The 17,352-nt window shown below is 37.6% G+C and overlaps 1 protein-coding gene across 7 annotated transcripts in view; it reads right to left on the bottom strand.

The window, feature by feature from the left end:
* NCOR1 (nuclear receptor corepressor 1) overlaps positions 1-17,352 on the bottom strand; it is a 57,228-nt gene that overhangs the window by 17,687 nt on the left and 22,189 nt on the right. For 6 of the 7 annotated variants that reach the window (XM_052689009.1, XM_052689008.1, XM_052689012.1 and 3 more), the window contains exons 8-22: positions 16,881-16,933; positions 15,945-16,011; positions 14,933-15,105; positions 14,613-14,703; positions 13,899-14,077; positions 13,337-13,391; positions 12,455-12,556; positions 6,548-6,678; positions 6,081-6,298; positions 4,236-4,298; positions 3,570-3,709; positions 2,740-2,866; positions 1,848-2,403; positions 860-986; positions 350-545 (exon numbers count right to left, since the gene is read on the bottom strand). In XM_052689009.1, coding sequence (XP_052544969.1) covers positions 350-545; positions 860-986; positions 1,848-2,403; positions 2,740-2,866; positions 3,570-3,709; positions 4,236-4,298; positions 6,081-6,298; positions 6,548-6,678; positions 12,455-12,556; positions 13,337-13,391; positions 13,899-14,077; positions 14,613-14,703; positions 14,933-15,105; positions 15,945-16,011; positions 16,881-16,933 — 2,278 coding nt within the window. Of the gene's footprint in view, positions 1-349; positions 546-859; positions 987-1,847; positions 2,404-2,739; positions 2,867-3,569; positions 3,710-4,235; positions 4,299-6,080; positions 6,299-6,547; positions 6,679-9,131; positions 9,249-12,454; positions 12,557-13,336; positions 13,392-13,898; positions 14,078-14,612; positions 14,704-14,932; positions 15,106-15,944; positions 16,012-16,880; positions 16,934-17,352 lie in introns of those variants that run through there. The other variant, XM_052689014.1, reaches the window with a different exon arrangement.

Here is a 17,352-nt window from a genome sequence, read left to right as displayed (position 1 = left end):
TAAAGAACGTTGGGTATTCAGAGGTAACACTTACAGTGAAGAACTGGGGCTTCCACTGAATATGCACAATTCTTGCATAAAGACAATCATCTGCTCAGCTGTTTCTGAACACTAAATTCGGACCTCACCCTAAGGGAGCCCAATTTGCCTTATTCAGTGAGGTTATAAGGTAGCTCCCTAACCCTGTAACTGTAGCAGGACCTGTTACAATAGACTGGCTCCTTCAATCAAATTCCTTAAGAAAGCAGGAATTCATCAACAGTATGTTAAATTTTCCTTCTTAAACGAGGCATAGAGGTGAACATGTGACATACAGTAGAATTACTTCCACGACAGATGTAAAACCTACCTTCCCACTCAACATTAGGGCTTTTGGAAGTGCCACACGGGCTCACAGAGCTTCGATACTCCATGTCCAGCTGTTCCTGCCTCTGGCGTTGCTCCTCCAGCAGTGCTGACTCATGCATTGCTTTAATGTGCCGTTGATAGAGAGCATAACCACTCACTGGAGTTCCAACAGGAACAGTACAGGGACTGCAAGAAACCTACAAAGAGGGGAAGATGCTCACAATTGGCAACTTAATACTAAGTATTTCCTGAAGTAACCATCTTGTTCAATGGCCCCATTGCACCAGGGGCACAGTCTGCATGAGCACTTCAAACGGTCTACTTCTCTTTTTAGGCCAATACTTGTATATTTGTTTCTATTTCATTTAATTCACTCTTGAAAAGTAACACAATAACAAAGTAAACAATGTATTTCTTTCTTTGTTTCAAAACTATTAGCTGCTTTAGCATTGAAACTAGCTATCAGGAAAACAAATACTCCTTCAAACACCACTTAAAACACCCCCCATACCATAGGTGGTATGACAGCTGCTCGGTGGTGAAGCTGTTGTAGGTCCATCTGCCCTTGCTTTATTGTAGGTGACACCAGTATTGATCCAGCTGGGTTTAACAATGAGGGCTTTGACTCCCTGAAGATACTGGAAAAAGAGAGAGAAAGAATCACCAAAAAGACCAAGATTCAACATGCTGTACAACATCAAATAAACAAAATAAAGATTATGTTTTGTTTGTCCCAAAGTACATCAGGTAGAATAAGCAACAGATCTTTCTGTGTTGTAAGAGTCACCGAAATAACAAGTGTGCAAAATCTTCAGAACTATATATTTATGTATGCAGTTTCCATATGTACAGTATTACAAGAGTGCAACCTTCTTTATAAAGAATGCCTTTAGGTGGGAAGTGCAAGATCTATACATAAACAGTAGTGTATAACAGAATTTCCACCCAGAGACCTAATACATTTGTGATGTCTGAAGAGGCAGAGAGAAACACCATCAACTGCACTCTTCAAAACAGCACATGCAGCACAATGACACTGGATACTTTTGACATTTAACAGCTATCCTTGGTACAGTGTGTATATTAAGACCACTGGCATAGAGGAGGCATCGGCTCTGAAGCTACGCTATGGTTACAGAGGAATCTCACCAACAGAACACACTGGGGTGGATGAGGAGCAGAACTCGTAAGAGCACTTATGGATCAGGACTAAAGGGAGAGCAGAGACAGGTAATGTCACCAAGCTCAAGAGTGAAGCATCCCAACTAAGAATTCAGGCAAAAATAATAGGAAGCATGCATGGATGAGCAAAGAGCTCAAAAATGTCACTACTGATGACAGTTTTTAAGTAAAAACTTACTAAGTAAAAGTAAACTAAAAGTAAACTTTTTTTACTAAAAGTAAAAGTAAAAAAGTAAAACTAAGTAAAAACTCACTAAGTAAAACCATATCAGCTTTTTAAATACGGAAGTTTTGGAATGCTAAATAGTTAAACTCACCCTTGTCTGTCAGGCTCTCCATCAACTTCCTCATCAGCACTACACGTGGCACTCGAATCATTATCTGAATGGGATTCTTGTCTTGCTGAGTTAACCTGTTGTGACAAACTATAATCCATTTCTTCAGGTTCTGACTTCTCCTTGGGCTTCTCCACCTCTCTCTCTTTGGTATCACTCTCTATTTTTACTTGAATATTTTCTGGTAGCCTCATTTCAGTCTCTACAGGTTCAACTTTGGTATGCACTGGAAGATTAAGCACAGGCTTAGCTTCAACTGGATGGCTTCTACTGTCAACCTCCATAGGTTCTTCAGCTTCAGTATTTATTTCCTCCTTAACCTGTGGCTCAGAGGTCTGACTTTCAGCTGTTGATACACTTTGGGATGTTACGGAGGGAGATGTGCTGGCTGCAGGTTTAACAGTAGATTCCTGTTCTGCTGCCGCCTCAGTGGTCATTTTTGGAGCAGCACTCTCAGATGGAGTTTCTTCAGTTGGTTTAGCAGTTTCTGCTGGAGTTGGAGATGGAGCACTTTCAGTATCAGAACTATTTTCAGCACCTGAAAATTACAAAGTTTTAGAATCGACTCAACATTAAATGAGATCCAACTAAGCTTCAGTCAACTGCTGCTTAGTATTTACTATAACGATGAAATATACATCTGCAAAACACAAGACAATTGCCCTAAGAGCATCGACCAGCAAAAATCTGATTCAATTTTCAGACTGCTCAGTACCAAAAACAATTTTTCCTCTCCACATACAACTAGTGAAGTAAGTTCCAAAAGCTGAAAATCAACTGTTTGAGTACGACATTATGAAATGGAGTACAGCTTTCTGATCAACACCTTTCCCTTCCAGTGCACATGGGCGTCCCCCCCTTCCCACGAAGTTACCTTCACTGTCCTCTGGATTCTCTTCTTCATTAGATGCTTCGATATCTTCATCCTCCTGAGCTGACACAGTCGAAGCTACACTCTCACACTGTGATACATCTCGCTCTTCACGGGGCCTTCGTGAGGACTGATAAATACATGGCATTTATACGTACTGAAAATTTAAAAGTATTCTTTCTTTCTAGATGCAGTCTCATTTCTTAACCTCAGGTTGAAATGAAAGGCACAGAATCTCTTTAGTACAGACTCATTTGCAGGGACATACTCTTTCAAGCTCTGTACAGCTTTTGCTGCTCCTGACCAAAAGTAAGTTTGGGAACAAACCACTGTCTCCATACACATTTAGGGGAAAAAAGGAATTAGTGCAGCAAACAGAGAAACCAATGCTCTTCACTTCAGCAGAGAGAAGACTAGGACACTACAGCGTAGAGGATACCAACTTCCACTTCAGATGCCACAGAACTTTCAGCTCATGCTCTTGTATTAATACTGTTGCTCTGTTCTGTAAGGTCAGTGCTTACTGTGCACTGAGACATATTTCAAGGTAACTTTTCCATAGCCTTGCCCTGAACTTCATCTATAGTTGCTGGCGTACAAATAAAAGCACTTAGGAATTCTTCAAGCTTAAGCATGCCATCCAATAGACAATTTTCTATTGTATTCTAAAGCATTTTACTATCACAGGTCAATGAGCATCAGTTGCCTTCTCTAGATTTACACCACAACACAAAAACAGAAACAAGTGGCGAGTGCAGAACAGTTTTAGTGAAGTGCAATGAATGAGATCCAAAATTTTTCTCTGCAAAATATGCAATGTCCACTGTATTTACCTTCTGTTTGTGCTGTTGAAGGAGACTGTCCAGGTTATGTCTCCTTTTATAGTTGAAGTAGAAGTTTTTACACTGAGCTTCACTTTTTGTCCCAACCATTTTGGCAATTGCTGCCCAGTTGCGGCCATGTTCCACAAGGCCTGTTCAGACATAAAGAAAACAGATATTTGCTATAATGAGTAATTCAGAGATCCAAACCCTCATAAATCAAGCAACATGAGCAGTTGGAAAGGAAGGTACTGAAGTATTGCTGTCCTTACAAATTATCACAGTGAGAATCCTTATGCGACCACTAACTATGGGGATGGAAAATAAACTGTCTATCAAAATGTCTGCTAATGAAGCCTTTAGACTTAACTCTGCTGTTGCTAATACATAATACTTCTGTGAAAACACTGGTTTTATGGGTAATATTTAGAGATAACATTATCTGTCAGATGAATAGACAGCTTACAAAACACACTGACTTTTCTGTCAGAGGACTGTCTCGCATCTCACACAAAAGGAACTTTTGTAAGTTGTAAACACAAAAACATAGCAAATTTCAAATAATTCATTTAGTGTAGTGCTGCACAGAATCACAGTACTTACAGAATTCAGAAGGAAGCATTCAATAGTTCAGTAAATACAGTAATCAGAAGTAAATCAAATTTTTACAAAGTTTACCCTTCTTAGCAACTTCCATTTCTTCTTCTGTCCAGCGGGATGTCTCCACAGGCTCTGAAGAAGCTGAAAGAGCAAATGATAGCTGATCAGAAAAAAAGAACAAGAGTTTCTTTTATGGCATGCACCCCATAATCCATTACAGTAAGGCTTATTCAAGACACATGGGAAAGCTGCTCTTGTCGGTGGGAAATAGTCTTCATTAAGCCAAGACAGAAATATACATTCCCAGCAGGGCCCCATTTCCTCTTTTGATCCATTCTTTCCTTTCTATCCACCAGGGTTCTGTAAGTTTAGATGTTACAGTAATGCAAACATGCTATATTCTTCTAAAATCACAAAAGAACTTTCTGCACTCTTACTGCCCACGTGATTGCCTACGTTTTCAGCATGTTGATTACTGCAGTGGCTGAACAACGACAATAAAAAAAACAACAAACTGATTCTCAGTTGTAATTTAACCTTGACCTCATAAACCAAGCATATAATCAACTCAGGTAAAACAAACCAGCAGTATTTTGTCGTTGTTGGAGGGAGACATAACATAGTAGCTTCTTTAAAAGGTGTTTGGCACTTTTCTCACAATGCAAGATGCTATAGAGTGGTTTCCACCTTATTTCATTGACTACTGTGGAATGGACTGAAACGGCTTTTCAACAATTAGCTGTTATCAAATCTACTATTCTTGTACTGATTACATTTTCTACTTGAGAAACAGAAAAATAAAAGAACAGTGAAAACAAAAACAAGAAGGAAACTATGATTTATGGCAAAATCTTTTTCATTTACTTCTCTGGATTCGACAACATTCTGTTTCTGAATGGCATGAAGTGGCAACAGCCTCCATTTCCTTTTCATAAAATCTGCCATTACAAACAGCATACAACTTGGACTTTCCAACAGCTTCCATTAACAATACAAGAAAGATGCTACAAAGAGGATCTGACCCTCTGAAAAGCTATTCTGGATTTTCCAGAAAATCCTGTAAAAACAAAGAAAAAAAGTAACTATTGCCATTTTCCAGCAGCTGACAAAAAAAGAACCGTCAACTGAGAAAAAGTGTTTAACACAATTACTGATATTTAGAGCTAAAGAACTCATTTGCCTACTTTCTCTGTTAGGATGTGAAGAAAATTTGAGCAACAGCAAAAGTTGTTACAAATTCTGTAAGAGCAGCTGCCAGTAACTACCCAGCTGGAGAGCTAAGACTGGTGTTTGCCACAGCACAGCAGTGAAGGAAAAAAAGCCACACCAACTTGGCTAATTACTGACCTGTCACAAAGCATTCTGATTGCCAGTATTTCTGCACCACCACAAATTATGTCAGAAATGCAGCTAGAGTTAGAATACTCCTTTCTAACACGCCAAGGGAGTAACATTTCTATTTTAAAGAAATCTCTTGCCATCTAATGCAGAAATGATAACAAAAACAACTTGCTGGGATCTATTTCAGATTATGAAACTCCCCAGTATACTCAAATACGAAGTCTACTTATTTATTTAAAATAAATTCCATGAGCTACGGCCTATAAGTCAACCTCTGCCAAAAGCATTTGGATCTGCATGCATCCATCAATAACTCTGAAAAACAGAAAAAGCAGTTAATGCAAAATCTTAACTGGCTCCTACCATATGTGGTTTTGAGAGTCATCTGACTACAACTGTATCATTCAGATGCACCTATGAAATTTAACAGTAACAAATGGTCATAAAATTATAAAGGCCTAAGAATAAAGATGTAATACTAAAAACAATCCCAAAACGTACTCCATGTATAGAACACGCTCCTATGTCAGTGATGAGCACGACCACAGATGGGTCCCCAAGTGTCCCATCAATGCTACTCACAAGGTTCTGGTGGGGGTGGAAGAGGCGGTGGTGGTTCTTCAGTGGCTGCAGCTGCAGCAGCATTTGCTTGTGCAGCTTCATTTGTCATTGATCTGGTGATTCTGCCCTTACGACGACCCTGGCTATTGGCAGTTTTGCGGCCCCTAGGAGTGGCCTGCTCCCTTTCCTCTGTTTCCTCTGTGGCAACTTCAGTTTTGTCCTTTTCTTTGGTATTCTCTCTGAGAATAGTTTAAAGATAAATATAAATAAAGTTATTATTTATACTCATTCAGATTTTAGTTATGGACAGTCTGATTAGTTAAAAAAAACCAAATTAATCTATGTTGTTTGATGCATAAGAACTAAATAGGAACAAGATGTCACTGCTGGACTCATTCATGCTGAACCTTATCTGTTTTCTATAAAAAAAAAACTGAATAAAAGTTACTGCAATCTAGATTAAGTATATTTTCTGTACATATACTTACTTAGATTCCTCCTTCTCATCCTTTTCCTCCTCATCTTTCTTTTCCTCGTCTTTTTTGTCTGCTTTTTCTGCTTTTTCCTCTTCTACCTTTTCTTCTACTTTTTCCTCTTGAGAAGGACGAGCAATTTGTTGCTGAAATAAAACAGAACATACATGTTTTAAACAACAATTTACACACTAAGGAACAGAAGCTCAGAGCACCACAAACTGATGTTATTCCATTTGCAAATTATATTTTAAGCTATAATCACCACACATCTGTCAATGTAACAGTAAAACTGGGTCAGGAATTTAGACTTGTTTCTAGTGAATTTGTGTTGTGTAGATGGAAAATTACAGTTCAGATTATTATTTTTAAATGCTATACCTGTATTGAGATGATAGCTCTGCAAGTACTTAAGTACTGACAAAAGACAATTACCATTACCTGTTATTGCTCTACAGAGAACAGCACAAAATACTGTTCATGCATTAAGGGACACTCACTTTTCAGAGTGAATCCAGATGTCTGCTACGTGGGAAAATTGCAGAAAGCACATAAATTTGATTTAAACTTTCCAGAAGATATAATCTATTCCAAATCAGGAATTAATGGAAGAAATGCCTGTTACTTTATATGACTGCATGGAATTTTACCACTGCTAGAAAGTAAAAAATTAATTTTTAAAAAGTCTCAGAAGTGTGATGAGAATACGTGCCATTATTTTTGCTGCTACCTGTCACACATACACAAAAAAATATCTTAGTGTTCCCTATCAGATTCACTTGTTAGCTATAGGATAGCATTAAGCAAGCCAAATATCCCCTGATGTTCTAAGAAAGCATAAAGAAAATAAGAAACACTCATACAGAAAAATAATATGTTAAGGAAAATATATTAAATATGGCTGTTGAAGAAACTTCCTTAAGTTTTAGCATTCTGTCCTTCTAGTACATTGCTTCTCAGCACTCTGAAGACCTCAGCTTTTCTGACCTGAACTGGTCAAGATAGAAAGTAAAGCTGGTAAGTATTTACTAGCATTAATGAAGAACACTTCCCTTTGGATCCTTTTTAAACCACTGACTGCTAGCCAGATAAAATGCTGTTCAGTTCAGCAGCACTGTACTTTGCCACATAGGCCACAAGTCTCGTTAAGCATGACAAAGAGCCTCATATTGCTTTTTGCAATCCACAGTGCTCAACCTGCACATGACAAACACATCTTGTGCTTCTCAAGCAAGTCATGAAGGCAGAAATTCATCAGTGCTGGATATTCCTTCCTCTCCCGATGAAAGCATCAAGCAGCAGCTGGCTGTCACAAAATAAATCATGTAACCCACTCCCAAAATTCACAGAATCCCCACATGCAAACAATGGCAAGTGAGTGAATTCTCCTGATGGGCCTCAAAAGCCAGCAAGACCACAGAGAGTATTCAGAGCTTAATGCTGCGTCCAGATGTTCATGCTGAACCTTATCTAAAACAAGGTGATCCTCCAGGTGCCACAAGAAAATCCAAGCCTGCTGTATTAGGCACGATACATCAAAACTGGGAAAATCACCAGCTTCAGATTGCAGACGAGTTAGAGCAGGAACAACTCCAGCCAGAGGTGAGGAGGGGAGAGGGAAGTATTAAAAAAAAGTTCTCTTCCTCCTCTCTGAAAATGTGTTTTCATAACATAACTTAAATAAATGATTACAGTTTAAATGTTTTCATAAGAAACTACAGCACACACAGAGAGAGGGGATTCAGAAATAGCCACATAGAGGGAACCATCAGCAGGAATTCACACTGAAAGAGCTTGAATGGGTTAAACAAAGCACCTCCGCCAGAGTCCCGATGCCAAAGAACCACCGCACTGAGGTGGCTTTCCACTCACATTTGTGTTGTGCAGAACAGAGCTGCTCCTTGCTGGGTGTTACACTCTGCAAATCTACTTTAAAAAGCAAAGTAGGTGTAGTATTTACATATGGCTAATTTTATATGGGGCTACCTTTCACATAAATGCCAAACATACACTGGGAAATCTGTAGAAAGTCAAGGACGGGGATCTAGAAGATAGCTGGTTTAGAGCTAGCCATTCCATAATTGATAGCCCACTGAAATATTCCTCAAAATAAGCTTTTTTTACTGAAGAACCTTCTTGAAAGCATAGCAGCAGGTGTCACTGTTTCATCAGCAAAGCTGAAGCTGGAAATAGTCAAGAAAAGGGCTTGTTTTTGACATTTTAATAGCGTGAATTGGAGCAGAAACCCCGAACACTAACCATTATTATCCTGCAAATTAGTAGCACCTAAGATACTAGCGTTACTTCGTGATCCAAAACATTCCTTCACAGAAGATGCCAGAGACACGTACTAAGGTAAATTATTTCCACTGCCCCACATAGAGCAGCCTTGAAAACGAGGAGTTAAAATCTGCATTTTCAGAAGAAGAACTCCGTATTTTACATTTAATCTAATCCCAAAACAGTTGCTGAAAACCCTCTGCTCTTTTTGCCATTTGGTTAATATGATATCATAATTTTTTTAACATGCATAATCAATAGGTCAAGGGCAGGTTAAACACAAACCTTCAAACAGCTGAAGCCTCAGTCAGCGACGTACCTGCACATTCATCTGTTGATTAAAACTTTTACTATCCAGAGAAGGGGACGGGCTTTAGTTCAGGATAAGATTCAAAAGGACAAAACCCCCAACAGCACCGACATCACACGGCTCCCGAGCAGCAGCTGCCTGACCCAGCAACATGTTTATTCCAGGAAATTGTGTCATTCTGCCACTTAAGCTGCCCGCAGAAGAGTTGCCCATCTCACATACAACCTTCTAATCTCACCGGGGTCACACGAGGCGATCCCGTCAGCTCGGCTGATTGGCGGCCGCAGGAGCACAGCGAATTTCTGTCTAGTCAGGTCACCGGGCTGGGCCACCTGCTGCAAAGCACAGCCTGCAGACACTGCTGAGCAGGCAGCCACGGAATCGCAGCCCGGCTGCTGCTTTGCTGCTGAATGTCAGTGAGAAGCTTTACTCAGAGCCTCCTTTCAATGAGCTATTTAAGGAGTTATCTGTAATGAAACCAGTGCAAAAACATCGACTTCTTCGCTCCATCAACTCCCAACTTGCAAAACAACAACCCTCAAACCTCCTGTGGGCAGCTGTTTTTCCCTCCTGAAACAAAACTTGGAATAGGACTCGCAAACAGCCAAAAACGTACAGTCAGGCTTCGATCTTACAGCCACGCTTCCTTTTAATACTATGTTGAAGATCTGCACTTTGTTTTATAATTCACATTTGGTTTAAGGCACACCACCCTCCTCACCTCTGTGAGCACTGTGGGACACTTTAGGCAGCATTTTATAACAAGATCCTTCTAAGCCTATTCAAGGACAAATGTACATCAGAATCCACTAAGCTTTACATCTCTTAACTTTATATGCCTTAACCTAGCAGTCAGCTTCTGTAAGCATAAGCCTCCACTGAAATTTGAGTCAGGCCGTACTCACTGAAGTTCTCAATGATTTCAACATTGTTACCATGATTAATATCTCCACTGCAACGTTCTATGTGCTTGCCTTCTACTTTATAAAAATATATGAACTCTGAAGAGCTTAAGCTGAAGCACCTGTTATTGGCATAAGCGTATCTCAGAGCACATCATAAATCTTCACACCTTGTATTTGCCAATCAGCAAGGAAGTTTCAGGTTGCCACTCAGATAGGAGAAAGATCAACTTCAAACAAAGCTGGGGTGAGGGAGGGACAGAGGGAATTAATTACAGTCTGCAGCCACAAGGAAGAGTCCTGGCAAGCAAGGCACTTCAACACTCTCAAGTCCTCTTTAACTAGTTTACATAGATGTCACTAATCAATCATCAATAAAATTAAGAACTAGAAACACGACTCTTTACTTCAGGGTCACTAAACACCAACTGTAACACTCCTGAGTTTAAGCTTCAAGAAACAGTAAAAGTGTTCACATCTGGCACATTCAAAGTATTTCTTTGTCTTTCCAAGTATGCTATATGACATTTATCTGTATCCTTACTGCAGAGCACACCTTAAGTCCACGCAGCAGCTGTCCATTGATCTGCTGTTGTATTTAATGTGGAACAACATCTAGCAAATAAGATCCACAAGTGATAAAATTCAAAGACTGAGTAACCTGAGTCTAAAAACTGACTTCAGCAGCTCCAGTGCTCCAACTCACATATGTGCTGCAACTTACGTATGGATGGTATTCATAGAAGTCACAAAGCCAGGCAAGAGCACCTTCATCTTCCTTTTAGCTGAGGTCACAAATCTGTGTATGCACTTTTGTACAAGACTGTAATTCAAATCTTTCTTGTTTGTAAGCGTTATTCAAGGAAAGTAATTTATGGACGGAGAAATCTGTTCAAATTTTGATTCTACCAGTTTTGATACTCTAAAATGCAGCAATGCTGAAAGAAATTTAAACACAGTTGTGATCTTCTGAATACTTCACAACTTAAAGTTATGCTGTGATACAGATGGAGCCAGTTATGTCTCCTCACCTCTTATTACAGAGAACACCGTATGGCAAAGGCATCACTTAACATGTGTGTACTATCACCATGCCAAACTCATTTTATACTGAACTCTGAAACTAAACCACTTAAAATAGCAGCAATACGTGTATTTGGTTCTTACAGCAAATTTTGGACAAATTTCATTTATTTTCATCTTCTTTGTATTTTCCATACAATCTTAATTGATTTTTTTTTATTTTTTTCTACCATCACTAGTCACACAGAAATTTTTCTTATTACATTTTTCTTATTATTAAATCGAAGAAGTCTAATATAAGTGCTGGTAAAATACAGGGCATGTTTCATTTACTTGCAACCACTACCATAGTCATAGCTTCTACCCAGGCTACCTGCCAAGTCCTTTACATAATGAAATTATTTTCTCCCATCAATCCATAATTTGTGGGGCTACAGAGAAATCAGTCCTCGTTGGCACAGTCTCTTCTGTCAGAATATCAAACAATATGTTAAAAAGGCTTAAATGCAATAGCTCCATAGAAGCACAGAATACTGTTTTTAGCCAACAGGATCAATTTGTCAGCTGCAGTTGCATTACACTTACTGGGACTTATTATTAGATAAGAGGATATGCACATATATGACCTTCTTTCCTAACCTCATTACTCTTTTATTCTATTTTCAGAATGCTGTTAGATGCAAAGGAAAATCAAAACACGATGACAGTGAATATACAGCATTGCTCCCTTTTTCTAAACAAGTCTCAGCAGTTTTGTTTTCCTAATATCCACATTAAACCCAGAAGCCTAACAAACATATATATTCTTCATAATATGCTGTTCTTTCCCCTTGGAAACCCTTCCAAAGGTTTCCAAGACTTCCAAGTGAATTATTCTAGAATCAGTAGAATTTTTAATTTCCATGCATTAAATTTGTCTCTTTCTTCTTGCTATTAAGTTCCAGTTTGACTTTGAGCCTGACCACCAAGAAACTATCACTACTAATTTCTGCTTTTTGACAAGCACTGCCATTACAAAGTGATTATATGTTTTCCACTGCAAGTCACATGTGAAACCTTATTTCTGTTGGCTCCACCATGGAATTTAATAATTATGGATTTGACCTCCATGTCTATGGCAGGGTCCTCACATAAAATGAGTTGACATTGAAAAAAAAAAAAAAAAAAAAAAAAAAAAAAAAAAAAAAAAAACCTATAAATGTGCAAAGGAAGAAGATACTGCATAGAGTTAAGTACTAACCAAAAACCCTTTAATGACAGATTCCTTAATTTTAATTTTAAAGGGAGGCAAGAACGAACAAAAAAGGAACTTTCTTTTCCACTTCGTACCTTCTGTATAGGATATCAAGATAGCTATAAATATGAAACAGTAAAACAATATTCAAGTGAGATATCAGTGTCAGATACCTGGTTTCTTCCTCTGCGTTTACCATAATTCCTTCGCACAAGGGCTTTATAGTTTTCATTTTTCTTAGTCAAGTAATAATAGAGTACACAGTCAGGAACATTCTAAAAAGGAAAAGGAAAAAAAAAAAAAGTTTTTATACCTGCAAGAAAACCCCCACATTGTAACTACTTAATTTCCTCCAACATTAAAAATATTCATCCTCTAGATTTACAAGCTACTAGACTTGATAGTTACATCAGTAGGAAAGTAAATTCATGCACAAATGTAACAAATATAACCATGCATAAAATTACACAGTGCTAAATACAAGTCTCATGTGTTTATAATATCCCTCAGGTACCCTAGTTGGCACAGTTTAATGTATACCAGTCAGTTTGCAAACTTGTGAAAGCCTCTATTTATAATAATAGTCCTAAGTAATCAAGATCCTTATGTCTCAACAAATCATAATCCTCCATTACTTCTTACATGATCTCTGCAAAGTCAGTTCTAAAGACTAATTCAGCCAGCAGTAGGATCTCACTGACCTGAACTGTGGAGGCAAGGTTTCTTAGAGTTAGCACAGTGGCATAGCAGACCAAATGATACCCTTACTTAAAGATTTACATCACTAAAGCAGCTTCTCAGCTTCAAAAGTAAAGTAAATCAAAACTAATTCAAGCGTCATTTACTTTTACTGCTATCAATAGTGTCACTCCACTAACTTTTGTTAGATGCTTGCTTGTGCTGATCGTGTAACTGTTCAAGCACAACAAAAGCAGGAACTTTTTTCAGAACTGCAATTTTTCCCAAGCTGATAAAATAATGCTGGAATAAACAACTTACATTTAGAAAATTAGGGATCCCACCCATGGCTCTACATGTATTCAAAAAGGTCTTACCTTTCGTTCCAGGTAGGAAGCAATTAGACCAAAGTTCTTGGGATGTTGGACAAACCTTTTACAAATCAGAAATTATTTAAGTTTAACAACATAATACATATCAAGTAAACAAAGCAGTCTTCTAAACAATCTGCACCATCAGCAAACTCTTGATTTCTACAACTGAAATTAGTCTAAAAAGTTTAGTTTTCAAATCGTTCAAACTTAGAACAAAGCTAATAACTATCATAATGAGATCTAATTTTCACCTTATCAAAAAACTGAAGTGCGTTAAAAATAATTTCTGATGTACAGCCTAACTGGATGCAATTGAAAGACATACAGAGCAGCCTAAAACTTCTTGCAGTGTTTCATTCGGTTGGACTAGATGATCTTATAGGTCGTTTCCAACCTTGTGATTCTATGATTCTATTCTATGATTCATCCAACTAAGTTATCAAATAGTTCACAAAAACTTCAGTTTTTCCAGTTTAACTCATGTTTAACTCCAGTCTAACTCATGAGATAGGTGTTCAGCTGTCATCAGCATGCAGCAAAAATAAGAGATAAGAAAGCCCATTACTTTTCTTTAAAAATCTCTTTCTCGTGGTCCGTCCAGACATTCATGAATTGTCTGTCCTTATAAACTTTCATGGGATCCTCCATCAGACCATTCATATTAATAAACTTCACTCTTCTCTGTTCTGCATCAAACATCATGGGAGGAATGACTGAGAGCTGACGCATTTGTTTTTCATTATTCTATAGGTAAAGAATAAAAGAAAAAGTAAAAAATGCAAAAAAAAGAAGTTATTAATGTTTACATTTCTCTATTTACACAACTCATAGAAGCTGCAGCACAGCAGACATTCACAGATAGTTGGAAACATCTTTCTGTTGCCTTCTTAATTCTTCTAAAAGTTGTTCATTGGGGCAGTAACATTTACACAGTCAGCTAAAGGAAAAGAAGAGAGCGTCTCACTACAAAGAAATGAAACGGTACAGGGCTTTAGAATGGATGACTTTTCACATGTCTCACACAGCTGTGAAAACAAATAGGTTGTGACATGTCTGAAATGGACAATGAGTAGGTCTAGGAAACACAAATTAGGAAATTAGGAAACACAATCCTTACAAGAAAAGTATTTCTCAGATTTGTTTTAAGCCAAAGCTTGCATAGACTCTCCCAAACCAGCACCCCAAAATGTTTCTCTTCCAATAAAAAAACAAAACAAACCCTCTGAAAGAGACTTTTCCTTTGCACAGTCAGATAGCAAAGCATAGACAATAGCCTCACCTCCTGCTCAGAAAGCCCATCAATGATTTCAGAAATCTCATGCTCACTTCTAGCAATAGTTGCTGAAAGTCCAGCCCCTCTTTGACCAACTCTAGAATTAGGAGTAAAGAGAAGTAGAATTTGTGCTCAATGCCATGAAACACAGTGAACAATGCACTTAATTATAGAACAAAAGAATGTTTTACTTTGTACAGTAAGAAACACTAACATGAATTACCATATAAAATAGCCTTTAAGCAGAAACAACGTCATTATAAATAATTCTAAAAACTGAGTTCTAAGAGATGATGTACAAGAATGTTCCAAATCCACATTTATACCTCTGAAATCGTTCTTGCTGTTCTCTTTGCTTCCGGATTTCTGGAAATTGTTTCTCATAGTACTCTCTTGTTTTGCTCTCCTTAGCTTTCCTGCGTGGATTATTTTCTATCCTGTCAACTTTTTTCTCCCATGCTTCCATCAGCTGATCGTAGCGTTGGCAGATTTTCTGTTCCTGTTAAATTCCAAAAGCAAAGGTTGAACTAAACAGAAATAAATTAAGTGATCAGTACCCCCAGACTGGGTAGGCTCAAGGAATTAAGAGGAATTCTTCCTGCAGCACTGGCTTTCCATTTTGAAAATGACACACAACTGTTTTCAATAGAATGGATCTCAGAACTTACACTGGAGAAAGATATACTAATTCTCTTTTTTTTATACATCACAATGACACTAAATAACTGCAGCCCTTTCTAGAAATCTCACATCTCCAGGAACCAAGCTTTTACTTAACAGAATAGACTGAGGGTTTTAGTTTCTTTTTTTTTTACATTTAAACTTTTGCTAAACGTAATAACAGAAATACCCTTGGGATATCACCCAAAACATGCACTTGCTGTAACAGTACTCAAGGTTAATACTGGTGTTTAACATGCAAACATTTGATTAAAAATTCTGTCAGAATTCAGGATCAGATCTGCTCCTTTTCTTTCAGAACCTATAGCTACTATACAAGAAAGAGGGGCCAGGCAAAACAGTTCAGGATTCTTCACTGGCTTTCTTCCATTCATACTCCAAGAGCAGATTGGAAAGGAGAAGAGGGGAAAAAGCAAAATAAGACCAAAAAAAAAATTCACAGTATTTTCCTGATTGCATTTTAGGATGGTTTTCAGTTAAATAATTAGCAAATAGCAGCTATAAACTGACAGTTTCTTTTCAAATAACTTGATAGAAAATTAGTTTAAAGACATTTTTCTAGCCAATTGAATTTACATGACACAATGGATAAAATACACCAAGAATTTAGATAGAAAACTGACAACACCCTCTTTTTATAAGAAATGATAGTATTACCCGTTGTTTCCTTGCATGATTTCTTCTTTTAAAAAACAGTATTAGCTTTTTCCTCATCACCTGGTTTCTGGAAAACAAAATTTGAGATGTGAACCACATACAATACAAGAACTTCAAAGTTACCCAACCAACTCCACGTGCATTATAGATGCCAGATGGCTGCTACAAAGAATAATTTCAGAGGTAGAAAAACTGGGAAAATTCCTGACAAAACAATCACTTAACTTACACTGTATTTTATCTGAGGGAAAATAATCTAGTAGATGGCTTGAGAGAGACATGGAAGCTCCCAGTTTCAAGCCAGATGCTCTCCTAGAGGTACTAAAATAAGCAAGTTTGGAAAAGATTTTGTGCCTTGGAAAAAAGAAAAAAAAAAAATGCATATTTGCAATTCAATCCTACAAACCATAAAAAATTGGTAGAAGACAACCAGCTTATTTCAGCTAGGCGATTTTTGCTTGCCCCAGCAAATCAACATAGCAAGCAGCAACTCTATTCTCACAGCCCTCGACATGAAACAAGTACAGAATGAAATCAATGAGAAAGTCAGGACTCCTGCCACTTTGTGATAGCAGTAACTTTTGAAACAGTTCTTTGAAACATGAACCTTTGGGAAAAGTTGACAAGGCACATCTAGGTCAGATGTGATATTTCAGGCTTTGAAAAATACCAGTGCTACCAACTTAAAATAAGTTTTATGACTTATTTTTCTCTTTAATCTACCATGCAAAGCTACTGTTTGCCATTGCCTGCAATAAATACGGCCATTTCCTTGCAGCATTGTTCTACAATGTAGAAGTCTGAAGGTTACATGGGCTGGAAGGATGTACATGTTAAAGTGTACATGGTATATTTGGAAATAGCAGCAATTAAAAATTTGAATCTTTAAGTCCAGACCATTTAAAAGGCACAACAAGAAGATACTGAAGCACTCACGTTTTGATGTTTTCATGGTAGACTTTTGTGTCTGATGGTTGGTTGTAAAGCGGCTACAATTTTGGATTAGAAAGATAAACTTAGTACTTTTAAGAGCACGTAATTTTTAAGTATATGGAAAACATTTAACTGCATTAAAATATTCTGCTCACAATTATTCATTCTGAGATGCAGCAACCCAAAGTGACAAGTTTAAGATACTCAACACTTACAGCATAGATTTCATTACTTTAAATTAGATCATTATAACTATTATGTATATAACACTACTTCAGTGCAGTTCTATTTCAACCCCGACCTCTGATTCAAATCTATTTTAAAAGTCATACTTTTAAAATCATCCAGTCATCCAGTTCACTCAAGCCCTAAACCACGAGTGTATTTAAACACACATTAACATATTCTTGTTAAAATAAAGACTCCAGAAGATTAATTGCTTTCTTGAGAATTAAAGATGAATATCAGGCTGAAG

The sequence above is a fragment of the Tympanuchus pallidicinctus genome, unplaced genomic scaffold, assembly GCF_026119805.1.
Source record: "Tympanuchus pallidicinctus isolate F22 unplaced genomic scaffold, pur_lepc_1.0 scaffold24, whole genome shotgun sequence".
NCBI classification, from domain to species: Eukaryota; Metazoa; Chordata; class Aves; order Galliformes; family Phasianidae; genus Tympanuchus; species Tympanuchus pallidicinctus.
The sequence above is the reverse complement of the archived record's forward strand: the minus strand, read 5'-3'. Positions and strand labels throughout refer to the sequence as shown.